Source organism: Balaenoptera musculus, chromosome 15 (genome assembly GCF_009873245.2).
Source record: "Balaenoptera musculus isolate JJ_BM4_2016_0621 chromosome 15, mBalMus1.pri.v3, whole genome shotgun sequence".
NCBI lineage: Eukaryota > Metazoa > Chordata > Mammalia > Artiodactyla > Balaenopteridae > Balaenoptera > Balaenoptera musculus.
The window spans coordinates 53025773-53053431 of record NC_045799.1 but is presented as its reverse complement, the minus strand read 5'-3'; the positions used below and the strand labels follow the sequence as shown (position 1 = coordinate 53053431).

The window sequence follows — 27659 nt, the reverse complement described above, 5'->3', positions numbered from 1 at the left end:
TGAGGGAAAGAGGGTGGGGGGTTGAGTCCTCAGGGTGTCGGTGCTTATGCCAAACCGACTATCCAGGGACGACACTGCTATCTCAGTCCCTAATTAAACCCGCCCTAGGACGGGACGAGCCCTAGGATTCCAGCTGTGACTGCGCCAGGAAGTTGGCTTCGTGGCTCTGTCAGGCCGCCTTACTGATAACATGTAACCCGCCTCCACACCACGCATCCACCCACGGGGTTTGCAAGCTGGAGACCCCCAGCTAGAGCTCAGGGTCATCCCACCCTGCAGGGAGGTACCCTCGCTCCCTTAAGCAAGACAGAGGCACTGGGGTTGAGGCTACTGGGGGTGGGCAGGCAGCTGGGCCCGCAGGTTCTGGCCGGCTCTGCCTCTGCCCCTCATCTGCCTTGTGAAGGCAAGTGGGCTCGGTCAGTTATTGAAAAAAGTGTCCCCACCATTGAACCCTTTTCTGAGTAAAACTTGCACAGATCCTCAATATATAAAACCGGTAATAAATTCCTATTAAAATAAATACTTCATTTCTATGTTAGACAATGAATTATTATATAATTATATGCTCTTATCTTAGTTATTAAAAAAAATTCAAAAAGGAGGAAAACTCCAAAGCACTCTGAGAATTAGAAAACCACGGGACCACATGGACTTTAAGGGTCTTTGTGAGATGGTCACAGTGACCCCGCCCCGGAGAGGTGCGCTGCTGGGACGTGACCAGCAGTATTGGGAGCACGTGAGGGGCTGCCGGGGCCATCGAGACGGATGACATCACACCAGGAAGGAGGGACGCAGCTGTCAGAGTCCACTTTATTGAGAGCAGTAGCATTTCCACAGGTCAGAGGAGACAGGCCACGGGCAAACAGACCCCACTCAGGTTTCTGCTTGAGAGGCATGAGGACTGGCTGCCCAGGACGGAGCTCCCAGGGCCTCTGAGGCAGGGTGCGAGCCTGGCTTCTGTCCTCTTCCTGGCCCCCGCCCCCAGGAGAGGTCCTGCAGAAGAGCAGCCACATCTAGGGAGCCCCCCAGACCCCAGGGCTATGGGAGCCTGAACTTGCTAGCTACCCCACTCCCAGCAGGGGAAAGATACCCACCTAAATGCCGACACGACGAGAAAGAGCAGAGGGAAAGAGCCTTGGGGTCAGAGGTGTGGGTGCCCCGGCAGCAGAGCTGGTTCCAGAGGCCCAGGCTGGCCCGCTGAGCTGCGCTGGCTGCTCCTGCTGCCATGGCCTGGGGGCTGCAGGGAGGGTGGGCCTGCACCCAGGTCAGCATTTGGCCCGCAGGTGGGATGCTGACAGGCAAAGGCTTTAGCATCTGGCTTTTACTGGTTGCTTGTTTTCTCAAGCCCAGCATTAAAACAAAGTCACCTGAGGTGGTAGTTTGGTCGTGGGTGGAGGTGAGGGCGGGCCAGTGGTCAGGAGGAGGGTGCCAGCGTGGGTGGTGGGTCCTTCACATGTAGTACCAGGCCAAGAGGCCGGCAGCCAGGGCCACGCTGGCGGCCAGAATGAACTGGAGGCTGGGCTTGCTCAGTACAGCCAGGACTGTTCGGAAGGGGCAGCTGCTGCCCTCCAGGGCACCTGCATGGCAGCACCAACAAGGGACATGGCATCAGCGGGGGACACGGACACAACCACCCTGGGGGGAGCTCAGGACACACGAGACCTACCTTTGTCTTGTTTAGCAGCGTAGTAGGGGCATTTCCGCACATCTCCTTTCCCATCGTGCACAGGGAGCCCGTCCTCCAGGGTCTCTTTGGCCAGCAAGGAGCCAGCCTGGTCCAGTTCACTGAATATCTGCAGGTGCAGAGGATCGACGGCCATCACTGGACTGCGTATCCTCTGTTTTCAAAGAAAAATCTCTCTCCCCCGGACACAGAGGGAGCTGGAGCAGGCGAGGCTTGCTCAGGAGTGCAGAGCAGCAGCCCCAGTCCGTGCCCCGCCACCGAGCTCTGGGAGGTGTGGCTGCACCTGTGCTGCCCAGACTGACAGCCCACAACTGAAACTACCAGGGAACAGATAGGAGGAGAAAGCAAAAGCGCTGCCCCAAGACACTGTGTGAGCACTGGTACTTCCCTATTTCCAGCTGCTGGGTATTTTTAGCAAGAAACAACAGAAAAAGAGGAACATGGGAGAATGAGGCCCTGACAGGGCAGACCTAGCCTGAGTGGCCCTCAGAGGCCTGCTGAGATCAGAATAGAGGGCTGCCAGGCCTGTGGTCAGGCTGGCGCTTCACCACCTCCCGTGGCAATTTTCCTGGTGCTGAGGGCTGGGCCTGGGCTCTGGACACAGAATCAGCCTCCCCAGACTTGGGCCCATCTAACAGCTACTTGTAAACTGAGTCATTCTCACTCTCCTTGATTCTCTCCCTGAACTTATCAAGTAGGACTTTTCATAGCAATCCTTGCTTAAAAGGGGAAACCCATTCCTTAAGACCAGGATCCTGGGGTGAGAGGGAGGGAGATGGCTCTCTCCTTCCCAACCCCTCAATGTGCTGGGGCCTCGCCTTCCCAAAACACAACACACAGGCTATCAAACAAGGCAGAGCCATGACTGGGTTCGTGCTCTCTGGCCTGTTTGGTCCCTTGACTTTCTCTCGGGCAGGCTGTAGCTCCTCTGTCCTAGCGCACTGATGCCCATTTGGGCAGCTCCTCTGTCCTAGTGCACTGATGTCCATTCAGGCAGACCCAGGGCGGCCCCCCGCGGTCAGAGGCCCCTTCCCGCCTGACCCCTGGCATACCTGCATGTTGTACTCGAAGGCCTTGTTGGCCTCCTCCACGATCTTCTCTTTGGTCTTCAGGTTCAGGTCCAGGGCGTTCATCCTGGCCCGGTATAACTGCTTGAACTGCTGTGCATTGTCCACATTCTCAAACAGGTAGAACTGGGTCCCTTCCCCTGTGCTGGGGAGTTTCAGGGCCCGCTGGGCCACCTTCTTCAGCACCTGGCCCCCTGAGAGGTCCCCCATGTAGCGGGTGTAGGCGTGGGCCACCAGCAGCTCTGGTTCATCCTGCCCCACGTAGTGGATCCGCTCCACGTACTTCCGGGTGGCCTCGGAGCACTGCGCCTGCTCCTCCCAGTCCTCACCATAGAAATACTCCATGTCCTTGATCAGCGCCGCCTTCCGGTGCAGCTCCGTGGGGAAGTACAAGGGGGCAAAGGCTGGGTGGTCCTTGTTCCGGTCCATCTCCTCCTCAAGTGCCGAGTATGTGAAGTACAGTGCAGTGGTGGCCAGCTGCCGAGGGCGATGGGGAGACCATGGGAAAGGGGGACCTTGGCCGGCAACTCCCGAGCCCACTGCCCACACTTCTGAGCAGCTGTAGACAAAGGCTCGAGTAGCACCCACCTCCATTCCCCAAAGGCCTACTTTTTATACAGTGAATTATTTCACATGCGCAGGAAGCTTTTGTTTCTTAAAGGAATGACACGGTGAATTCTTTGGAACATGGATCACTTCCTTTACATCACTATGTTATTCCACTTAAGACATGAAACCACAGCCTGACGCTGAGAAAGCACGGGAGTATGGAGAAAGGCTCCAGGGGGGCTTCCTCATGGGACTAAGGCCCCCAGCCCGACCCAATCCATGACCTAGGGCACAAACCTTAAACAGCTCCTTCCTGATGTTGCCTTTCAAGAAGTCCTTGACAAACTGGGTGTTTTCTGCCCGGTCATGTGCTTCCTTGGTCCCTTCCTTCAGGAGCTCGGAGAGGTCCACCATCCTATGGAGAGAGCATGCGTGTGTGAATTAGCGCTTCCCAGCTCTAGGCTGACCACTTGCTGAGCTAGAGGCAGAGGCTGCTCAGAAACTTGATTCCAGCCTCTTACCAAGAAGCACAGGGCAGGCAGACGTGAGTCTGCTCCAAGGACTTGGGAGACGCTCTGGATGACTGTGACCTACTCCTCCACAGTGTCTGTGTCTCTCTGAACCACCCAAATGAATGATGCTTTGCTTCTGTGGCCCCCTAGTGCCCGAACAAACACACACCTCTAATCCTACCACAGCGTGTGCTGGCTTCAGGGAACAGACAACCTTTGGGAATGTCTCTCCCGGAATCCACACCACTGAGAAGGACTGACCGTGCATCTCCTGGGGTGGCCCTGCTGCTTTCCTCCCACCTTGGACCCACAGTGTCTTCAGGATTACATGTGGCTGGGTCCAGGAGTAGGAGGATGCAAATGAAATCAAGGCCGGGGAGGTTAGAGCCAGGACCTAGGTTTGTGCTGCTTAACAAAATTATGCAGGATGGAGTGGTGCTGACAGATGCCAGTAGCCAGTACCAGACAAGGTGGAGAACACGCTGGGTGGGGGCTCACGTGCGTCCACACAGTCATCTACTAGAGCGAGAAAAACTTGACCTCTTGAAGCCCAGCCTCTGTTGGCTTCTTTAGGAGACTGGCTCATATCACTCATGTGCTGACAATATTTATTATTAGCAATTATTTCAAGATATAAAAAAAGAACTTTGCTGGAACTCTACTCACTGCTCTGTGGTGACCTAAATGGGAAGGAAATCTAAAAATGAGTGGATATATGTATATGTATAACTGATTCACTTTGCTGTACAGCAGAAACTAACACAACGTTGTAAAGCAACTATACTCCAATTAAAAAAAAAAGAACGTGAGACATATACATAGATAGATAGATAGATAGATATACACACACACACACATACACATATATGGAATGGAATATTACTTAGCCACAAAAAATAATGAAATAACGCCTTCTGTAGCAACATGGATGGACTTGGAGGGCATTATGCTAAGTGAAATCAGAGAAAGACAAATACTAAATTCCACTTACATGTGGAATCTAAAAAATACAATTAGTGAATATAACAAAAAAGAAGACTCACAGATATAGAGAACAAGCTAGTGGTTACCAGCGGGGAGATGGAAAGGGGGAGGGCAATATAAGGGTAGGGGACTAAGAGGTATAAACTACTATGTATAAAATAAGCTACAAGGATGTATTGTACAACTCAGGAAATATAGCCAATATTTTGTAATAACTATAAATGGAGTATAACCTTTAAAAATTGTGAATCACTATACTGTACACCTGTAACTTATATAATATTATACATCAACCATACTTTGATAAACAAATATTCAGAAAAAAAAAAAAAAAACTTTGCCAATGACAGGGCTACAAGGAGAGGCTAAGAACAATGAAGAACAGGCCCAGGTAACTAGAGGCTTTGAGTGATGAACTGGTCCTCCCCAGAAAGGAAAGCCCTGAAGTTAGAGTTGCTCCCACATTCGAGGGGGTGGGAGACACTGGAAAAGGTGCCAGCTTTGCCTCTGATTACCCTTTCTCACCCCAGATGACAAAACGCTTAGAATTTTAAGAAGAAAAAAGGACCAGGAATACCATCAAGTTCCACTATTCAGCATTCCTAGCAGTGCCCGTCCTGCCTCCTCGTATGATGGAGATGACGGTGAGAAGGAGCGGGCAGAGCGCTGAGCAGCCCAGGGTGCCATATGCTGTCTCTGCAGTGCCAGCCTGGTGTCCGGGGACCACAGCAGCATGACCCTGACCACACCTGGTGCCTCCAGCACCTGAAGCCAGGTGTGCTGGGCATGGCAGGCCCTGGGCCCACCTGACTCAACATGGCCAGCCCCCATCGCTCACCTGGTGTGGTTTTCTTTTTCTGGGGCCCCAGAGCTCTTTTTCTCCGGCTCATCCACCCCCTCTGAGGTCTCCAGTTCCGCTGACATCGTTGCCAAGTGTGGTTCTTCCTGCTCTCACTACTCTGGTCCTGCAGAGACATGAGGAGCAGGTGATGCGGCGCCCACGACAGTCACGTCCCCCAAACACCTGCTGGTTCTGCTCTCCCCTGAGCAACATAAGCAAGGAGTCACCCACGTGCCTCAGGAATGTTTTCGTTAAAAATAAAGCTTTGCCGTTACTGGGACTATATCTGCATATGGACAAAATACGGACAGTGGTGATAGCATTATATTGATGCTGAACTTGCTGTTTTTTTTAATTGCACTGTGGTTAGTTAAGAGAATGTCCTTGTTTTAGGAAACACATACTGAGGTATTCACAAGTAACAGGGCATACCACCTGCAACTTATTGTCAAATGGTTCAGAGACAGAGAAAAAGAGCACGCGTGCGTGCGCGTGTGTGTGTGTACAGGCACGTACATGGAGGGGGGAGGACACACAAGTAAAGCACATGAGGCAAAATGCTGATGGTAAATCTGGATAAAACATACACAAGAGTTCTATGTACTATTCTTACAACTTTTCTGTATTTCTGAAATTATAGCAAACTTAAAAGTTATCCAAAACATAAAATAACAAAGAAAACATCATTTTAAAAAAAAGAGCAATGCAGCAGCTCTCAGTGCGGCAGCAAGCTCATCTGAGGCAGCCCAGCCTACCTATTAGAGGCAGGTGGCCCTGTGCAGAGAGAAGCAGAGAAGCACACAAAGTGGAACGTCGAGCCAGGCCATTCAGAGCAGCTCTGCTTTAAAGCAGAGCTGCTTGAAAGGCCCCTGACAACCTGCATCAGCTACACTGAGTCACCACGCGAGCAAACTGTCCCCAGCCCACTCCGGACTCTGCCCAGCTGAAGGAAATAACAAGCTAGCCAATCGGTGCCTCCTGCTTGCTGCCACGGCTGAGCCTTCGTCAGCCAGGGAGATACGGCCCCAGAGCACAACAAGCTCACCCTCCACCCTGGCAGTGCAAAGGGGTGGGAGCCCATCTGGGAACTTTCCAGATGAACAGCAGCACAGCTGCACCAACAACTAACAAGGTAACGCAAGACCAGGGCTACCAACTCAGGCCAGGTCAAGCCAAGAAAAGAAGAGACCTTAACTTTCTACCTCAAGCAGCATCTACTTACTGAGCATTACTGAGCTCTACCCAGAAATAGGTACTTCTTTGTTCAAGGAGAACAAAGAAGTATAAGAAATGGTCTTTGAAAGGTATAAAGAAGGCATAAAGGTCCTTGAAAGGTATAAAGAGTAAAAAACAACCTCTATCTCACCCCACAGATACAACCACTGTTAGTATTTTGCTAAATATCCTTGGTTTTCTCTAGATAACATCTTCTTTGTTATCTTTGGGTATATTATAAGGCATGGTTTTGCTCAGCAGGATCTTTCTGAACCTTGTCTCACCTTTAGATTTAGTATTTATACAATGGGATTAATGATAGGAAGGATTAAGTGAGAACATGGAAGCACAGTGCCTGCCACTTGGTAAGCACTCAGTAAATATCAGATATAATGGTTTGTACTTGCCCAAGAACACTTAGAAAATAGCAGAAAGTTAAATAAGCCAGACAAAGCATGGTACCATTTCTATGTACAATCTTTAAAAAAAAAAAAGGTTCAGTTCATAGAACACAGTGGAATGGGGGTTGCCTGGGAGTGGGGGCAATGGGTAATGGCTGGTAAAAGGGTACAAATTTTCAGTTATAATATGAATAAGGTCTGAGAAGCTAATGAATAGCATGGTGACTATAGCTGATAATAGTGCACTGCGTAACTGAAATTTGCTAAGAGAATAGATCTTCAGTGTTCTCACTTTAAAAAAAGGCAGGGGCTTCCCTGGTGGTGCAGTGGTTAAGAATCCACCTGCCAATGCAGGGGACACCGGTTCGAGCCCTGGTCCGGGAAGATCCCACATGCCACGGAGCAACTAAGCCCGTGCGCCACAACTACTGAGCCTGCACTCTACAGCCCGCAAGCCACAACTACTGAGCCCGCATGCCACAACTACTGAAGCCCGTGCGCCGAGAGCCCGTGCTCTGCAACAAGAGAAGCCACCACAATGAGAAGCCCGCACACCACAACGAAGAGTAGCCCCCGCTCACCGCAACTAGAGAAAGCCCGCGCGCAGCAACAAACACCTAACACAGCCAAAAATAAATAAATAAAATAAATAAATTTATTTTTTAAAAAAAGGTAAATATGTGAGGTGATGGATGTGTTAACTTAATTGTGGGGATCCTTTCACAATGTATGCATCTACCAAATCATCATGTTGCACACTTTAAACAATTACAATTTTGTTTGTCAATTGTAACTCAATAAAGCTGAAAAGAAGAGAGAAAAGAAATAGCAAAATATAGAAAATGGGACCTTCTTTTGACTCCAAATTAGATACACTCTCCTCTATCAAAGTGCTGGTGACGGTATGGTGCAGACCATCAACAACAGATGGGATCTGGGGTGGGGGAGAGGAAGTGCCTCTAGATCAAGCAACAATATGAACAAAGCTAGAAACTGGACAGTCCACAGAGATGGTGAAAGGCTGCCCAGCTATGTGTCCTCTTTGAGGGGTCAAGGTAGACTCTGCCAACTGTGGAATAAGCCCCACATAGCTTCCCCCAGCTTGTTCATACTGACCCAACTTTACAGACTTCTTTTTTGGCCACACCACGCGGCTTGTGGGATCTTATGGGATCTTAGTTCTCCGACCAGGATGGAACCCAGGCCCTCAGCAGTGTAAGTGTGGAGCCCTAACCACTGGACCGCCCGGGAATTCCCCAGACTTTTAAGAAAGACCATCTGAGCTCCACTCCCTTAGGGACCCTGAGAGCCACAGTTTGTCCCCAGCTGCTCGGCACTCAGACTGCAGAGAGGAGAGGGTGCTGAGATGAGAGTTCTAGGCTTCCCAGAGGAGAGAGGCTGCAGTAAAAGGCCCCAGAGGCTCTAGGCAGGTGCACGGCCACACTGAGGACACGCCCCAGGCACCTGAAGACTGCAGCCCCCATGCTGCTTACAGGAAAAAACTAAAATCAGGCAAAGAGAAGAACAAATGCCATTTGGTTGCCTAGGTTACCAACTGCAGTAACTTAGGTAAATTCCTCCACCTGATCATCATGCTGCACAGCAGTGACTATATGAGTGATTAAATCTGACCATTAACTGTTTTACTTGATGATAACTGCACATTCTGGGAGGTGTAGTCACTTGAGCAACAAGGCTTCTGCTTCTCTTAAAAACACAGAGGAAGGGAAAGCCAGCTTTCCTCCAGTGCCTGTCGTGGCATTTTTTTTCTCAGCAGCACTTTATTTGTTCCAGTCCCCCCTCAGGCACACCCTCCGCCCACCCTCTTCAACCTGGTCCTGCCCAACAGCCCCTAATTTCCCTCCTCCCAGCTCTCAGGAGGCCTGACTCTGCCCCCAGGGGCAGGGCCACAGCTGTCTGCTTCACTGCTGTAGCTACAGGGCCCCAAAAATAACAGGCTCTCCATAAACACTTGTTGAACAACAAATCCAAAAGAAAGAAGGTGGGTATAATGAGTGCCGCCAACAGTAGGCATCTGTGGCCAGCAAAGCACACTCTGCGGTCCACTACTTCAACAGGTTCTAAACTCAAAACACGGTTTAAGGATTTTGCTTTGAAAGAAGGACAGATACCAGCTTATTCCATCCCAGCGGCAAGAATACTGAGCCCTTACGCAGGCTAAAAACTCCATCTGGCAGGGAAGGAGAACACTCTCAGGAAGGCTCAGTTAGTACATTCAACCCACACAGGCTCGGTGCCAGGAAGAGAGCTGTGTCCATTCTTGAGGCCTGGCCACTGTTCCTCAAGGGAGTGGCCTGGGGTGCAGCATTCAGGAGCCACCTTGCACGTCAGAAACAGAAATCACTTCATTCTCTGAAAAGCTACGTGGCCAAACTTGGTCAGGCTGACTTCTACACTCAAATCCTTTTTTCTTTGTAGGAACCACTGTAATCCCTAGAAAATCAGAGGCCAAATCATAAATGTGGAACCTTTCTAGACTTCAACCTCTTGTTATCAACATGAAGCTGCCCCAACCCCCCAACAAAAATGAAAACAGAAAGATCCCAAAATATTCCACTGTGGGAAATACACTTCAAGAAGTATTAATAGTAATCTGTACCAAAATGATAAGTAGCCATACTATGACGTTTGAAAAAAGTCACACAGCCTAACAATACAGGGCAGGGCTACTCAAACAACAGTAAACAATGGAATCCTGGCACCACAGCAACAAGTTGACTGGGTTCTACCCCTGCATAAAGAAGTCTACATAAACTTCTTTGTTAAAAAAAAGGCCCCCAAACACTGACTACAACTATCTACAACTAAGTATACTGATGGTGACAGAAAGGGAATTTGGAAAACTATGAATACTTGTTACTTGTTGGACTTTTTAGCTAACTGGCTCCTTCTTTCATATAAAGTGGCTCAATTCTCTTGAAAGGGGGGAGGGAAAGGCATGGGAGAAGGGAGGGACAGAGAGAGCAATTGGACCAAGGAAACCAGCTAAGACCCTGTACTGTACCAAGTGGTCACCAGGAAGTCCCCTGGGCCCTTTACTTTGCTCTTACTAATTCTAGAAAGGTCGATTTGCCCTCTCTCTCTCTTCTACTTCCAGAAAACTGTGACTCTCTTTATAAAATCTACTTCCACAACTCCATACTTCCTGTACTCCTAGCTGTTCACCTGATCACTACTGGTTTTCACTCCCACACCTGATCTGAGAGAAGTGGCAACAACGTCCCGATCACCAATGTTCCCTCCTGTGGACCTAGCCCAGCAGATCCACAACACTCATTTCAAAGCCTCTGCCCTGGTAAATGACAGGCTCAAGACTCTAGGGCTTCTGAAAGAACAGTCATGTTCAAAGACGTTAAATCCTCCTCCATAGAGACTCACGTCAGCAAATCTCAGGTCAGTCAGCCTGGGACACGGCTGCCAGATGGAAACATAATCACCACTCCTTCCCCACCTGGTGATCCCAAAAGACACAGTGGAGACTTCATCCGTAACAATTCTTTTTTTCATTCCCATTCTTTTTCTTTGCCCAGGAAAACCACAACTGAGGGAAGGGGGCAGGTTGCTGAGCCTGGCCAGAACTAGAGAGGAAGGAGGGGGGAAAGGGGAGGAAAGGCAGGCAACCAGCTCCCTGAAATTAGAACAGTCCTCCTGCCTGACTGGAATTGACAGTGACCAGCTATCAGCTACCGCAACTCATGGGATGCCCACAACATGAGCTAGTGTTGTTTTCCCACATACACAGAGGAGGAAGCAGCCAGAGGGAAGGTGAGCGGCTGCTCCCTCCCTACCGAATGGCTTCCTACTGGGCACCAGAAGCCCCTGCCTGCCTCCTAGAAGGCTGCTGGCGGCTCAGAGTTCAGTCCGGTCTAGAAGTGGCGTCACATTTATAAGAGGTGATTATTCTTCAGCTTCCACAAGTGCCATCAGCCTGTTTCCCACCCCATTAAGCTAGAAGCATCCTACAAGACAGATCAGGACTCCCTCATACTCTGAATTTCTCAGAGTCCAATACCATGTTCCAAATCATGTACAGCACAGCACCCTGAGGAGTCTCCATCCTGAGCTGTAATTGTTGCCAATGCATGAATGAAATGCCTACTGACAAAGCGAGCTAAATGAAGGGGGCGGGTGAGGGGTGACAATAAAATATGGATTAAATTCTAAAACACCAAGTAAAATAATAAAAAATTTAGTTGGGTACTACGTCTCTGAATTAAATGGTATGAAATCTAGTTTTATTTTCCTTCAAATCTGACTCCTTCCCTCCCTCCTTCCCTCCTTCTCCCCACCTCCACCCCTCTTTTCTGGTGGTCTGGTTTTTTCCTAACTAATGACTTGTTTATAATTCCCATGCCTCTGAGCTGGCCAAGGCCATTCTCACCTCACAGGGCCCAGCTGGGTCGTCGCCTTCGTTTAGGGGCCAGTGTTGTGCTTTTTCTGCTGCTCCCCCAGAGTCCTCTCCCAGGGCTGCAGCAGCCCAGGGTCTCCCCCGTAGTCCCCGCCCCGGGCTGCTCTCCCCACATCAGAGGTGGACACTGACTCCCTGGCCCCTCTGACAGCACCACACAGGCCCAGTCCCGCGTCCTCTCTCCCCTTGCCCTGCAAGGCTGCTCCTCACCCGCCGGCCTGTGAGGGCAGGCGCCTCAGCAAGCTCTGACTCCTTTTCTTAGCCAGTACTGCTGGTAATGAGGCCTCTGGTTTCTTCTGTCTCAAGGTGCCTCTGGTCATTGGTACAGCTTTCTTCCCAGAGCCCATGGAGATGTGTTTGTGTGTTTTCCACTCTTCTGGCTGAACTAATACCTTTCAACTGTATACATCTTTGTCTATGATCTCACCCCACCCACATATTGTGACATTCAGGAGGGTCATAGTTAAAAACGATGCATCACCTCTCACAGAAACCATGTACAATACGTGCACCACAAATGTTTTCAGATGATAAACACAGAATACAAGAGTCCAAGACACCCCCTTTCCTGGACTATAGGATTTGTTCCTTCTCTACATCCCCTTTTCACCTTTGAGAATACCTGTTTCTGTTGAACAATCCCATAATCAGGCCAAGTCAATTCTTAATGGTGCCACACACTCCTATCAGGCAAGCCTCAGCAGATATAAAGAAATGGGTTGTTGTGCTTGCTTCGGCAGCACATACACTAAAATTGGAACGACACAGAAAAGATTAGCATGGCCCCTGCGCAAGGATGACACGCAAATTTGTGAAGCATTCCATATTTTTTCCAATAAAGATGTTAAAAAAAAAAAGAAAGAAAGACATGAGTTGTTTACCCATCATGCAAGTTCTTTTCTGAATATCTGTCTACACAAAAAGAGTAAATTCTAACATCCTACTTCTAACCCTATATATGATCTGGGGAACAAACAATGCTAGGGCTACTGTGGAGGGAGAGGGAGCAGGAGGGAGGAAGCCAGGGGGGCAGAAAGGTGCATCTCTTCAGAGCCTCCAAATCTCTCCGGCTTTCTCCATTTTTCACCTGTAAAATGCAATGAATATCTGCCCAGCATTCAATAAAAGACTATTACTAGGATCAAATAGGATAATGACTATGAAACCACTTTATAACAAATGTTAATGTTACAAAAGGAATTGAGAATGAACTCAGAACTGTTTACTAGCTGGTCTACCCTAGGAGACACTCCTGGTGAGCTTTTTTCAGATGCTAGGACACCAGGAAATTCTCAACAGGGGGAAGAAGCCCTGTTCCCGGATGCAACGTGGAAATAAACTTGCTCTCCTTAGCACTGTTTAAAATCCAGTATCTATAAGCGTAAACCCTGCACCAAGGGCCAGTTTTGCACCCCAGCTGGCATATGGATGTGAAGAGGAGGTGCAACCTGTTTTCTGTAGCAAATAGCCTTGACAGTCCCTGCGCTGCTCCCAGACCTCAGGGAGGGCTGGAATGATGCAGGGGAGGGGGGAGCTCAGTGGACCTGTCAGTTTACAGGGGCCACTTTTGGGCTCCCACTAACTGTTGATTATTGCTCTAGATCCAGCTCACCTTCGGGAATGGAAAGGTAGCTGGGCCCTGCACAAAGGGTATGGTCTTTAGAGTTAGAAAGATCTGGGTTGGAGTTCCAATGCTTAGTAACTCCATGGCTATAGGTAAGTCATAACCTTCTGAAGGCTGAGTTTCATCATCCATAAAACTGGGTAACAAAACTCTCTTTGCTCCACATTCTCGAGTGTGCTGTGAGGACTAAATGAGCTAATGTGTGCACAAGTGCTTCATGAAACTCAACGCTGCTCAGATGCTGATGATCTCTTGAGAAAGTTGTTGGCGAAAATGGGCAGCTGGGTGATTCTGAAACACTGAGGAAGAATGTGAAATTTGGTGAATCCATGGGTAATTCTGGGCAGGTCACACCTGAGGACTTCTGACTCCACCCTCATCCTCTGACAGTGTCAGGAAATGGGAATTCCTGCTCTTTCTGAGGTGAGACCTGTGACCACTGAAGCTAGAAAATCCACACTGCAGATGCTGCTCGATGCTAGCTAGCTAAGCTGGAGGTTGGGAGCGGTGCACAGGGTTGACTCGGCTCTAACCCTACAAAGCAGTGATAAGAGGGGCCTCTCAAAACCCTGAGGAAACCACATCATCTAGATCAATACCTTCTGAGTCTGTAGAATAAATGACCTGAGGTCTCTGAACTCTGGTGCAGCCACATCTCAGGAAATCTTACACACAAGCTTCACCCATTTCATTTTGATCACTGGGTGAATTCAATCCCACAGTTCATTGAATGGATGACTATTAACCTCTTGACAAAGAGCAAGTTCAGACAAAGAATCCTGGAAAAGTGGGGAGTCCAGGGACACAAAGCTCTTGCGTCAGATTTACTCAACACACACCTGCACATTTGGGCAACAAGCAACCAACCAGAAAGCAACTAAGGGCACTAGCCTCTTAGTAACCTCAAAAACTGGCGTGATTCAGGAAGTCCAAGACTTCTCTGGCAGGCTTTTTTCACTGTGGAGGGGTGGGCTCACCTCTAGCACATTCTAATACAGCTGAGCAAGAATTCAAAAGCAGACACTGGGACGAAACCTGAAACACTGAAAAGAGCAGAGAAGAGGCCAGAAATCTACTGCTGCTGGCACCAAAGACGCCACTTCCTACTACAAATGAAATAAATACAAGACCTGCCCTGTTCCCTGAGTGCCACTGGGTCTCAGGGCTGAGAAGACAAGACTCTTCAGTCCCATGAGAAGGACCTGGAGGGGTGGGGGCTGAAGTACTGACTGACTTCTAAAATGGTTAGGCTGGGATTTTATAAGAACAAAGCCTAGGCACCAGACATCTACAGGGCTGGTTGTAACAGAGTAAATGCTGGTGGGTCATCCCCATCAAGCAAAAATCATTCCAACTTTGGAACAATCTTGAAAGCACGTGTTCTGTGGGTTAAGTGGTCAGCCACATTTCCTTTCACTCAGGTGTAACAACTGTCACCTGTGACTTCAGCGTCTCTCATAAATGATGACTACAAATAGCATTTGGGAGTTGAGGGAGAGAGTGGATGATTAGGATGCTTCTGCTGAATTTCCATTTTGGAAAACCTAGAAGTGCTATGGGCTCCCAGGTAATTTCCTCTGTACAAACAGGATCGACAGAACCTAAGCAGCATCCTTGCAGGGACCAAAGGCCCTCAAGTTCACCCAAGAGAGGGTGGTGCAGAGGAAGAGCACCAGACTAACGTCTAACAGATGTGGACACACCAGACTAAGTCACTTTCGAGCAGAATCCCATGACTATGAAGGAACTAAGATCAAGAGAATTAAGTAATATGGCCAAGGTCACTCAGAGTAAACAGTGGAGCTGGGACCAAACCTGAGTCCTTCTGAATGCAAGGTGATTCCTCCTGTGTCCCCAGCTAACCCTCAGTGGTACATGAACGTGAAATTAGTAGGCTGTCACGACAGACTACTAGCAACATGGAAACTGAGGTTATATTACACTGCATTTACGCTCACAGTGGAGGGGTTTGCTAAACCGCTGAGTGCCATTTGTTTTTTTAGTATGAAAAGTGAGCTCAGTCCTATGATTTCTGAGAAGTAAATGCTCAGGCTCCCCTTTGAAGAGTCAGAAGCTGCTGCTGCCCATCCCCACAACTCTCATCTTGGCTCACTCAGAACACAGGGCAACCCGAGAAGGCTGTCCCCCTGGCGAGCCCTGCTTTTGTTGAGTAACACGGCAGGCCAAGGCTGGAGATGGTTGGTCCCAAGGGGGAGGATGGCGCCCACTCCATCCCCCCACCCCCGCCACCACTCAGTGCCTGGAAGGAAGCAGCCAGATCTGCCAGGCCTTGGTGGACGATGGAGCCAGAGGCCCTGGGGCATCCCAACACCAAGAGGAAGCCACAGTAGAGTCTGCACATTTCTACAGTACCTATTACCATAGTAACTACAGGGAAATAGAAGACCTGGTTTTAAGAATCTGAAAGCGTGTCCTCCCTGTGTTAAGCGTCTAAGACCTATTCAGTCCTATCTTTCTGTCTACTGAAAACACATCTGCCTTTGAAACAGTAGTGTGATGGATAGGAAGTACATCAACATAAACTTCTTATAAGATTAGCAACTCCATAGGCCAAGGCATTGGTCAATCTAATGAGGCGGCTCCTCTGTCTCACTGTGGACCTGTTTGGGATCTTAACATATTTCCACAGGCCTACAGAGTTAGGTATCATTCTCAGGCTTTTTCACGACTGCCTAGATTCTGGCAGCAGGGGAAGGGGTGGGTGAAGTGGTGGCAAGGAAACAAGCCCTGACCAAGAACTGGCAACTCCAAGAGGCTGGCGCTGTCCTCACAGGCTTGCGTCTATGGTGGCAGGGGACCAGCAGCAATAGCTACTGGACTTGCTTAGAGTAAGAGGCTCGGCGTTCCCAGCATTCCCAGCAGGCCCTGCCTCCACTGGAGGAGCGGTCAGGAGCACAGAGCAGGCAGCCTGCTGCCACTCGACTCTCTGGTTCCCTGTACTAATAAATGAGGCAACAGCTCCTAGGAATGGGGCTGCGCAACTGTTTTCCTCCCTCAGTATATCTGGCCTATTTGTACATGGATGAAAATGTCCCCTAGGAGTAGCCAGGAACTAGAGGGTAGAAAAAATATACTGTAGGTGATGTGAAGTTATCAGCAGTTAGTTGTAACAGCAGCCCTCTCTTCCACTCTAAAAAGCATCCAGAAGGAGAGCTGACTTATAAGGATAATCTTTAACTCAATAAAACTTATATTTTGAACAACAAAATATTCACAAATTTCACTGTTAGTAACAATTTACTTGCAACACCCCTCAAAACCATACTTGAAAGGCAGAAAAATCAAGGTGGCACAGTGATTACTTAGCAAAATGCCCTCAAACTCTTTTTCTAGATACTCTAGCTCTTCCTTGAAGCCTTCTTGGATCCAAGGTAAGAGATAACAGATCATCACACATTACTCTACCTGGTCTGTCCGTGAAATTTCCACAGCCATGTGCATTAGTTTCCTCACCAGGACGAAGTGCCCAGGACACAGCCTCCCCATGCAGTAGTCACTGGCAGTAACTCAGCATATGTATAAACGTGACCATTAACTTAGATACAAATATAAGTATTTGTATTTCGGTATACATCCTATGACATGCAGGCCAAATCCCTCCATCTCAAAGTTTCTAGAAGATGGGCTCAACAAGTCTAACAGCAGCCATACGCACAGAAGTCCTATCTGCACAGCACAATGCTAATGTGCTGACAGGACACCAAAGGAGTTCAGGCAATGACTGAATTGCATGATGACCTCTAGAGCCGGCCTACGGTAGGCGCCCAACAAACCTGACCTGAACTAAGCCCAGCCAAGAGAGAATCCACTGCCACACACAGGCTGAGAGGCAGCATAGGGCTGTGGTCAAGGCACAGGCTCTAGTCAGGCAGGACAGAGAGAAAACCCTGGTTCTGCTGCACACCTGCTGGGTGGCCCTGGACCAGCTATCTCTCTGAGTCTCAGTTTCTTCATCTGTAAGGATAGCAATAACAACTCTGCAACGTAGGTATAAAAATTAAATGAGATAATTTACTTATAAAACTGCCATATAGTATGATGTTGATTAATAAACTAAATAAAGTGTCACTTAAAGTTAACAAATGTTCCTGTATACTTTTAGTTAAGAAATGGAAAAACCCCTGTCTCTATGAAAGGCCCTACAGGTAGCATCAAATCTATACTAGGGTCACAGACTGAGCTGAATGCTCACTGTAAAGAACCTGTTTTCATTCTGATAACACTAGATACCAAGAAAGGGACAGAAAAACCTTGGAATTTCTAGCAAAATAAATTTTGCAAAGGACCTAAAGGAAGATAATCACCAGAGTTCAGTTCTTTTAAGGAGGCTCTGAACATGAGTTACGTGAAGCCCCTCCATGCCACAGAGGGTCAGGCTCGGGGACGGGACATGTTACTGTTTTGTTTCTTTAGAGCAGCTCATCACTGTAAATAAAAGTTTAGGTAAATGAAAAATGTACTTGAATATTCTGATTTCCATTTAGGTCTCTTGCCAATCAATCCCTAACCCAGCGGTTCTCAGATGCGGGCCGTTTTATCCCTCAAGGGACATTTGGCCATGCCTGGAGACATGTTTGGTTGTCACAACTGGAGGATGGGCTGTGCTACCGGCATCCAGTGGGTCTGAGGTGGGTCTGATGCTGCTCAACATCCCACAGAAAGCACAAATGTGCGTACACACACACACACCAATAACAACAATAATTATCCAGCCCAAAGCGTCAACAGCACCAAGGCTGAAAACCCTGCTCGAACCTCTCATCCCTTCATCAGTTTACAGAGACAAGAAGAGCTTTGTTTTCATGCTAAGCTTCACACCATCCATCACACCTTCATGAAATATCCTTTACAGAGATTTCTGGGAAAACTGAATTTCCACCAGAAAACAGAAGAGGTTGTAGGTGGGGCAACTTGGCACTGCCCACAGATGACAATGAAAAGGGTCACAGTACCTTCCTGGGAATAGGACTGATTTGTATTTAGATCACTAGGAGGCAAAACCTATAAAGCAGGCTCAGTAACAAAGCCAGGCAGAGGTGAAGCCCTGATAGAAATGTGCTCACTGACTTCTTGGAGGAATAGAACATAAAACAGGGAGAAAATCTAATTATTATTTATCAGTCTGGTGTCTGACTGACAAGTAGGCTAAGAATGAGAACTAAGCTCTACTACCAGGTCTGCGCTAGCTAGCTGTATTACACAACTGCCCTGGAACTCCAACATCCTCATTTATAAAATAAGAGGCACTTCTCAGTGAGCTGCAGGGAAGATGGTATTTAACAGGAGGCAGAGCAGGAAAGACTGTGGGCTTCCCCCACCCATTTCAGACAGAGCAGCTCCCCTATTCCTCTGAAAATGGAGTTGTACTGCTTCTAAAAATAAGGTCTAGATAACAATGAGCTGGATGATCTTGGAGGCATGCTGTTACACTAAGAGCTACCTAAGTAAGCCTTTCATGATCTATTACAGCACTTGTATTCTGTTACAGTATTCATTTGTACACGTCTTTTTTCCAGATTATGGCTCATTTATCTTTGTCTCCTACTGCCCAACACAGGGTACCTACCTAATCAGGGTTTGCTGAGTGAATAGACAATTTCCAGAATGTAAGGTATTCTCAAAATCAAGGTATTCTCAAAGAGCAGATGACAAAGAGAACATTTAAAAGTGAATCCTAGAAATAAGAAAAATGGCTAGCTAGTGAGTAAGCATCTTTGAACAGCATTTTTACTGCAGAAATTTCTACTGATGGAGGGTGGGGGGTGACACGGGTCTTGTAGGGGACCAAGCACATGATGCTCTGTGCTCAAATAGCTCACTGAAAGAGAAATGTTGCACTGCATTGGTTTTAAACTGGCTTCCTGACATTCTACAGATACAGCTATTGACCACACACCTTTTAGATTTTAAGGACTTTGAAAGCCTGATTAAGAGCAGAATACTGCCTTACCTTTTTTTTTTTTTTTTTAAAGAAGTGGATAGGCGGGACTTCCCTGGTGGTCCAGTGGTTAAGACTCTGCACTTCCACTGCAGGGGGTGCGGGTTTGATCCCTGGTCAGGAAACTAAGATCCCACATGCTGCGCAGTGTGGCCAAAATAAATAAATAAATAAATAAATAAATAAATAAATAAATAAATAAATGGATAGGCAAAATTTTAACAGTCCAGGTAACAAACGCTTACCAGCACTCCTCCACCCCACGCATGCACAAACCACCAACCCTTCCTGCTGTCCACCTCTGTGAAAACCCTTTATTCCCCCAGTTGGCTTCAGAGAAGGGATTTCACAGCAGCATTCTCTTCATGTTCGTTAGTCTAGGGAAGGGGTCAACCTTCTTTTAACATGCTCTTATCCTGTCTTTAAGCACATTTTGGAGGAAATACACCAAGGCATTAGGTTATTATTGCAAGGGGGAAAAGCAAAATGCTACAGTGACCGCAATTTACCAAAAAGAAAATTAAAAAACAAACAGCATTTTGCCACTGTAAAACAAATAACTTCCTGTTCCATGAGGCAGCCTGCACAAAATACATAAATTAAAGATACATGAAATGGGTGCCTGTAATTCCCAAGAGGTCTCCAGAACTGATCAAACATCACTGTCACCACTAATCATTATCGAGAGGAAACTCAAATAGCCCAGAACATCTACTGCTGACTAAGGACCTGATTAGGCAATAACGAATGAATAACTAGGGGGAAAAAAGGTAGACATGATGGCGAGGGCAAATGTCAAGAAAGGCAGAGAATCATGTGCTCCAGGGCTTTAAGAGGTATGCTCACCCCTTTTCCCAAACCAAACCCTACACAGAAGGCCAACACATGGAGCAAGTACAGTGGAGCATCCACAGTTAAAGCAGTCAGGGCAGGTGGGGGGCGGGAGCTCAGCTCCTCCTCCGCCCTCAGGAGCCCTGAGCTCAGCATGCTTTGCTGGCTGTGGTCTGGGGCAGCTAGGGCACTCACTCTGAAACAGACGGTTTCCATTTCCCGCCGTGTGTGCTAAGTGACGGCAGCTCTAGGACAGTCTTTTAGGTCTGCATGTCCAAAGCAGCAGAGGGAAGCTGGGCTTGAATTAGCCACTGTTCACAGACCTGCCCAGGGTTCCCTCCACTCTTTCATACCTTGTTTCCAACAGTCTAGTAGTTTCTGAAAAACGTCCTGACCTTCCAAAAAGCATGTGATTTCTGTGCCAACTCACCCCCTCCCCAACACTCCTACTTGGCTCTACCTCTGTATCACAGACAGGTACACATTCTAATCGGCTGCACTCGACTATAAGGTCCCTGAGGGCACACCTGGAGCCTTACCCACACCAGTCAGGTAAGGGCACTTTAGCTGCCCCACTCCTGGGAACCAGATTAGACCACTGTGTACGTGGGAACATGCTGTCCTTTGCATGAACACTCAAGTATGTCCCATGACACTTGATGTTTGGTAGAAGGCTGCTTGTTTACAAAGGAATCCTACGGTTTCTGTCTCTAATCTTCCACGGAAATACCTCCTCATCTGAAGATACAAATTCACAGACGTGCACTTCTGAAGATGGGTAGCAAGGGTATTCATCAGAATATAACAATCATTAGCCTTTTGAAGTTGCAAATCCCTTTGAAAATCAGATGAAGACTTCAAACTCTCTCTCCAGAACAATTACATATTTAAAAAATGTTGCCTATGCTATTCCAGAGCAACCACAGGCCCCTGAAGTTCACCTGTGGACCGAGAATTCAGCTTAAGAATCCCTATTCTAGACGAGTTACTTTATGAGAGACATTCCTTTTGTGGGTAATATGTTTTCAGTAAAACCCCTTAATGCTTATTCATTGAAGAGGGGTTTCCCCTCCTTCCTTCTTTTCTCTTCCTACTCTGTCTTTTACCTAACCCAGTGGGTTTCATTCAAATTATCATCCTTTCCACTTCTCAGCTCTTCACTTTCTTGACCTCGCAGAATACTGAGTGTCAAAACAACAATCATAAACCGTACAAAGTGAATTTACTGTTTTGCACCTCCTCAAGGTGACTGCCAACCCCCTGTGAACAAGGACTGCTGGGTTTGCTGTTGTTTTTGTACATCCCCTCAGTGCCAATAGTCTGCACACCACAGAGGCAAGACATGTGCCAAATGGGCAGATAGATAGCTTCTTTGTCCTTCTACCTGTAGGCATTTGCACTTGAATGTGTTGACTTTAAAATCTGGGCATAAGTCCCGGAAAAGCCACATGCAAAGGGAAGAAAGCATAACCTAGAGCAGCCAGTCACCCCACTTTGTTCCTTCTGGGTCCGCCAGTAAGACTTTTTGCAAACACAAAAAGTGTTACAAAACAAGACAAACATGACACTGAGCCCAGACACTTAGAAATTTTGCTGAGGCTGACAAAAACCCAAGTGTGGCAGAGGAATAGTGTTTCTGTTTATTTGTTTTTGTTTTTGAATATTTTGGTTTTTTGGCCCCGAGGCATGTGGAATCTTAGCTCCCCAACCAGGGATCGAACCCACAACCCCTGCATTGGAAGGCGAAGTCTTAACCACTGGACTGCCAAGGAAGCCCCAGAATAGAGTGTTTTAAAAGTTATTTTCTAATTAGTGGGATACCTGTTACTACTAAGCAAAGAGAAAGCATGACTCTCCCCTTGCCTTCCTGTAGAAAATCAAGGGAGTAAAGGTTTAATGCCACTTCATTATGTCTGCTTTTCTCATCTGCCTTCAAACACTACTACCTAGCCCCCCCTCCCAACCCACACTCAGTTTTGCTCACTGATTCTTCCCCTTCATCTGCCTGCCCTCCTCCAAATTGCCCTGGAAATAGTTCCAGGTGACAACAGCTCCTCTGCAGCAGCTCCTACTGGTCTTGCCAGAGAGAACAGCAGATCCAGTACTAAGGAAGGCATGTGACATGCCATCTTATCATCAACAAACACTTACAATGCTCATGGGCTCTACGACTACAAAGAGGCGTAAGATGTTCGGGACCTCAAGCAGCTTTCAACTGAGAAAGAGAGAGAGAGAACTAGAAAAATAAATAACATAACAGGTGTATTATATTATAAATGCTAACTGTGCAGTACAGACAACAGTGCTAAAGGTGGAGCCTTATGTTCCAGATTTTCCAGGACAGTTCTGACTCAAATATCCTGTCTCACCAACTCCTTCAGTATACCTGTATGCTCAGACTATGGCTCCCACTGTTTGGCATAATAAATACGATCACCCCAGTGACTGAAGAGGCAGGTCAGCCAACTAGATTAGCTAAAAGCATGATGGCAAATTGTTTTAATCATGCTAGCACCTTCCCACAGCCCTGAGGTAACTGCGGGATTGAATATAATACAAGACAGTGAAACTTGAGGCTTCCAAGACTGAGAGCGCTCACTGGGAGAAAGGCAAGAAGCTGGGAGTATTGAGAAAAAGTCAGGCTGGCGGGGTGCTAGACACCTGCCTCTTTATGCCATTCTTCCCCAAAGCCCTTTTAAAGTTACTGAGAACTATGACAATAATTAGGCTTACGATATTCCTGGGAAGGAAACAAATCTATTCGTGTGACAAAAATTAATTTTTCCCCTAAGTAGAGAGAAAAGAATATCCACTTGCTGGGCCTCTGGCAGAAAAGCTGACCGCAGTCACTGTGTACAGCAATCCGCCCTTTCTGTCCTCTCTGCTGTCTCCTTCCTCATGTATGCTGTCGCTTACTTCTCTGCCTTCCTACCAATCTACTCCCTCTTCCATCCAGCTGGGCTTTAGACAAGGAGGCCCCAGACAAGAATCACATGGGAAACTTTAAAAACACATGTTCCCAGGCCCAACCCCAAACTTAGTGAAATAGAAAAGTTTGGAAACCCCTGTCTTAGATTGAAAAGCAGCATTCAAGGCACTCAAGACTTGAAGGCTCATCAAGTATTAACCTCATTTTTCAGACACAGAAACTGCAGCTCAAGGGGTTTAAATGTTTTTCTCATGATCAAAAATATACCACAGCTTCCTTTTTGGGGAGAAACAAACTGTTTATTTTTCACTCTTTCTAATATAAATTAATATGTATGTATTTGGATACACATACGCACATGTAAAACAACATTGTCTAGTGTTGAATAGTTGTTTGTGAGTGAAAATAATGGTTATAAATTGATTAATCAGCTCAATTTTGTACTTAACAATCCAATCATTCTGAAGTGCAAACAAAAAGTTAGTGTATATGTAGACTTTCAGAGAGAGAGATACTTAAGCATACATTTGAAAAAAGAACCCTCCTCAACATCACATCATTGAACAGCAAGAAGACACGCAATCTGATGCAATTCCTACTCCAAAAGCAGACTAAACACCCTTGGATTACTATTAAAATATTTGATTAAAAGAAATATATCACATAGGGAAATGCACATTTGCTAAAAGCCTTTTAAAATTACATCAAAGCAACATTAAAACCTGCTCACTGAGAAGAGCCTCATGAATTTAACTGCTGTTTTGAAATGCCTAGTTAAGGTTTAGAGTATTACCTTGTAAGGTCTGACTACAGATGTGGTTGATATGACCACCCAGAAAGAGTTTCTGGCTCCACTGCAGTCAGCCATGATCGCAATTTAGATGCAGTCCTCTGATGGGCTGATTGTAAATATATTCCCTTTATAATAGCTATGCACCTCTAAATTATCTATAGTGAACTCCAAAACCATTGTTATTCTTAATGGAAAGACACTGGTCATACAGAAAGGATTTATGAATAAATGTAACTGCATATCCTGTAAACATATGTAACATTGCTAGAACAGACCATCAGTTATGGGCTGCTGTATTTCAGTACCGTGTGTCAGATTTATTAGAAAGTTTAAAAGAATTTAAAGCCAGCTGCCTTCATTAGCTGGCTTTACAATGTGTAATATAATGGGAGACATCTTATGGTAAATAAATGAAGTCAATAGGGAAAAGTAAACCTTGGAGTGAACTATCACAGAGCACCCGAGTGGTCACCAGAGTGAAATAACTCCCATATAAAAAACAGGAAGACCCCAGCATAAGCAGTTATATTAACTGTTCCAATTAAAGATATGCCCCCCCCCACTCTCTCTCATTGCTGGCAAGAATTAATCAGTAATGGCACTGCTTCTCAGCAGGGCAAAAATACCCTGAAAGACTATTCAGATTACAATAAAAGGCAGAGCTTTCATCCTATACTTTTACACAAACAAACCTAACAAATATAATAAATTAAGTTAAAAAGCAAATAACCTTCACTGTGTTCAACACAAAAGGAGATGTGACCCAGATCTCTTAATTCTCCCATTAACTAGTATCAGAAAAAGAGACTGCATTAAATGTCTATTTATAACTTTTTAGTTAACTATGGCCAATAATATACAAGGAGGTAATGTATTGTTCAAATTTTTCATCTTTCTCTCCAAGGAGTTACAAACTAAATTCCGAATTTTACACTGAAATATACAATTCCAATTTTCAAAAATATCTTCCTCCTAGAGGAGTGATATTTCAGTTTTTGGTGCAAACCTGATACAGAGCCCAACTATCCTATGAAGAGAGTCAGCTTTTAAAAAGAAACCAAAAAACCAAGGTAGCCCAAAGGCCCCAGCTATTTTGCTTTTCAACAGACTCAAGGAACGGTAAGCCAAAGGCAATGAATACTTTACTATCTGTAATTCACCTTCTCCTTGGCATTGTCATTTCTGGAGTAGCTCATACTCCTGACTCTGGTGACTCACAGCATATCATCTCATTGGCCCAGGCAAAGGAAAAAAGGATCAAGTCAGACAATGCGGGAATCACAGATTTTTCCTCTTCACATCCCCAGTCCGACGAGGTCACTCAGTAAGTGTGTTTCCAAGCTCCCTCGAATTCCCATACCCCGACCAGTATTTTGGCGTAGGTACTGTATTTGAAAACTTTTCCCAATTTCACCAAGTAAACTTGAAATGCCCAACTGAACTGTGAGCTCTTGGTAAGCTTGTGATGTCTTGTCTTGTGATGTTTCTTGAAAAAAACATAATGAATAAAGCACAGATTTAGGGACTTCCCTGGTGATGCAGTGGTTAAGAATCCGCCTGCCAATGCAGGGGACCCGGGTTCGAGCCGTGGTTCGGGAAGATCCCACATGCCGTGGAGCAACTAAGCCCGTGCGCCACAACTACTGAGCCTGCGCTCTATAACCCGTGTTCCACAACTACTGAAGCCCGCACACCTAAAGCCCGTGCTCCGCAACAAGAGAAGCCACCGCAATGAGAAGCCCACGCACCACAACGAAGAGTAGCCCCCGCTCGCCACAACTAGAGAAAGCCTGCGCACAGCAACGAAGACCCAAAGCAGCCAATAAATAAATAAATAAAAAATAATAATAATAATTTTTTAAAAATCACAGATTTACTCATTTATATTCCTTATCCTCCTCCTCACAAAAGAAAACCTAAAAATTTTAATATGGCAGTTAAAATTTTAATCAAAACACCTGGTTAATGCCTAACAGAAATTCAAATACATAAAACCAGTAAGCTCCCTGTTTCCTTCTACTTGGGAGGGCAGTTTAGGGGGAGAGGGAAAAATGTCTAGTTTAAATAACATAATCCATTTCCAATCTCCATGGCTCTGTTTAGGAAAGAGCATGGGATCTGGGAGCAGACCACCAGGAACAAGACCACCTGTGCCATCTTCTTGATTGTGGGATGCAGGTTAAATCTCTTAACTTGAGATTCATCATTAAACCCATTTCACCTGTGGGAGAACTATCAACTCACAGGGTTTTGTTAGGGGCTGAGAGTGAGAGGGCTTCCTGAACTGTAGAGCACCATAGGATGTTTATATTTTTTCAGTCATGCTCCGCCTTGTGTGGTTCACAGAGCCATGAATACAAGACAATAAGGATGAACAGCCACAGGCCACAGCAACCGGTTCATCAGAAGTCACTTAAATGACATGACACAGGCCTTGTGCAAAGACTGTGCAAGGCGGTCCTGGCAGCTTTTACGGGACAATTAATACACCTAGGGCACTGCGCTTATGAGGTGACAGGTAGACTCCCTGCCAGACTAACCGGTTGCCCCTGACGTTGGTCCCTCGCAATCTGGCGGCCGCGGGTCACTCCGGAAATCAAGACAGTGACTCAAAGGACCCTACGGACCGAGGTGAGTCAAGAGCAGGAAGGGCAGAGCCCCGGCCCACGCCAACAGCCTGGGCACGGCTCTCCGCCGCCAGGCCAGGTCTGGGTCCTCGCCGGCCCAAGGTGGACAGACGTGCAGGCTGGTCGGCCAGAGGCTGCAGGCCCCGCGGGAACGCCAAGTCCGCCCGCGGCGACCAGGGAGTCACCTCCCCCGGGGCACAACTACGCGAACCCGCGGCTTAGGCCTCCCCGGGCCTGTGAAACGCCGTCTAGGAAGCGGGGTCCCCCCGCTCGTCCCCTCCGGGCCGCCCCCCGCCCAGGGCCCGCCAGGGCTCCCTCAAGCGGGCGCTGGGGCGCAGCGGGCCATGGCCGACCGAGCCCAGCTCCCGAGGGCCCGGGCGGGCCAGGCCTGCGGAGGAGCCCCGAGGGAGGTGCGGCAGCGCATGGACACTCACCGGCCGCGGACACTCACTGGCCGTGGACACTCACCGGCCGCAGGTCAGGCCCGCCGCCCGTCAGCGCCTAGCCCGCGCGTCGCTCAGCGCCGCGGCCGCCGCAGCCAAGCAGGCAGCCCGACGTGCGCACGCAGAGGGGGCCGGGCCTGTGGAGGACACGCCCCTGCGGCGGGCAAGTGGGTGCAATCCCAGCGCGCTGGTCTGCTGCGGAAGTCGAAAGTGCTTGCGACTGAATGTTCCCATTCGTTAGAGGGGGTGTTTATGAGGACGCCTCGGGGCTACGCGCTTTTCTTGTCCTTTGTCACCACCGCTTCAGGCTCATCTGGTACTGGGCTCCACCTGTCCCTTCTGTTTCAGCCACACTGATTTCCCGTCATTTCCTTAACCACGCGACTGGCTGCAGATTAAGACTGGTATTGTCCGGTACTGGCAAAGGTGTGGGGAATGAGCGGTATTTGCGGGAGTTATTGGGAAAGGGGGGACAGTTTGGCAAAAGGTCTGTTAAAATTCAGGATAGGCATTCTCTTTGACCCAGTACTTCCGCTTCTGGGTAGCTGTTCTAGAGAAAAACAAGAACCCAAAGAGACACAAACAAGGGAGGTCATTGCAACAGCATTTCGGTGAAAACCTTGAAACAACCTAAACGTCTATCAAAAGACGATGGGGTTGGGGTTGACAGGGGCACATCTATTCAACAGAGTTGTGCCGAATAAAAAGGAAGGGCAGGGAATTCCCTGGCGGTCCAGTAGTTAGGACTCCCCGCTTTCATCCCTGGTCGGA

The 27659-nt window shown here is 47.5% G+C and overlaps 1 protein-coding gene and 1 non-coding gene across 7 annotated transcripts; one reads left to right on the top strand and one right to left on the bottom strand.

Moving 5' to 3' along the window:
- Positions 1-784: 784 nt before the first annotated feature.
- HMOX2 (heme oxygenase 2) lies at positions 785-27007 on the bottom strand. Of its 6 annotated transcripts, none has more exons than XM_036827167.1 (6): positions 26880-27007; positions 5635-5761; positions 3598-3715; positions 2737-3228; positions 1667-1793; positions 785-1577 (listed from the first exon to the last, which is right to left on the bottom strand). In XM_036827167.1, the coding sequence occupies exons 2-6, from the start codon at positions 5718-5720 to the stop codon at positions 1450-1452; spliced, it is 951 nt and encodes a 316-aa protein (XP_036683062.1). In that variant the 5' UTR covers positions 5721-5761; positions 26880-27007; the 3' UTR covers positions 785-1449. The 6 variants fall into 6 exon arrangements, with proteins under 6 accessions (XP_036683062.1, XP_036683064.1, XP_036683066.1 ...); XM_036827169.1 differs by having other exon boundaries at positions 26914-27007; XM_036827171.1 differs by lacking the exon at positions 26880-27007 and adding an exon at positions 24979-25001.
- On the top strand, positions 12407-12513 carry LOC118882140. Its single transcript, XR_005016692.1, has one exon. It is a non-coding gene; the product is annotated as a U6 spliceosomal RNA (small nuclear RNA).
- Positions 27008-27659: the final 652 nt, after the last annotated feature.

What these genes read in the sequence shown, in the direction of transcription:
- HMOX2 (XM_036827167.1), bottom strand. Translation starts at nt 5,720, where the DNA reads ATGTCAGCGGAACTGGAGACCTCAGAGGGGGTGGATGAGCCGGAGAAA. An exon ending in GAAAAAGAAAACCACACCAG is followed by an intron (nt 3,716 to 5,634) that starts GTGAGCGATGGG and finishes CTCTCTCCATAG; the next exon opens with GATGGTGGACCTCTCCGAGC. An exon ending in CGCTGCTAAACAAGACAAAG is followed by an intron (nt 1,578 to 1,666) that starts GTAGGTCTCGTG and finishes GCTGCCATGCAG; the next exon opens with GTGCCCTGGAGGGCAGCAGC.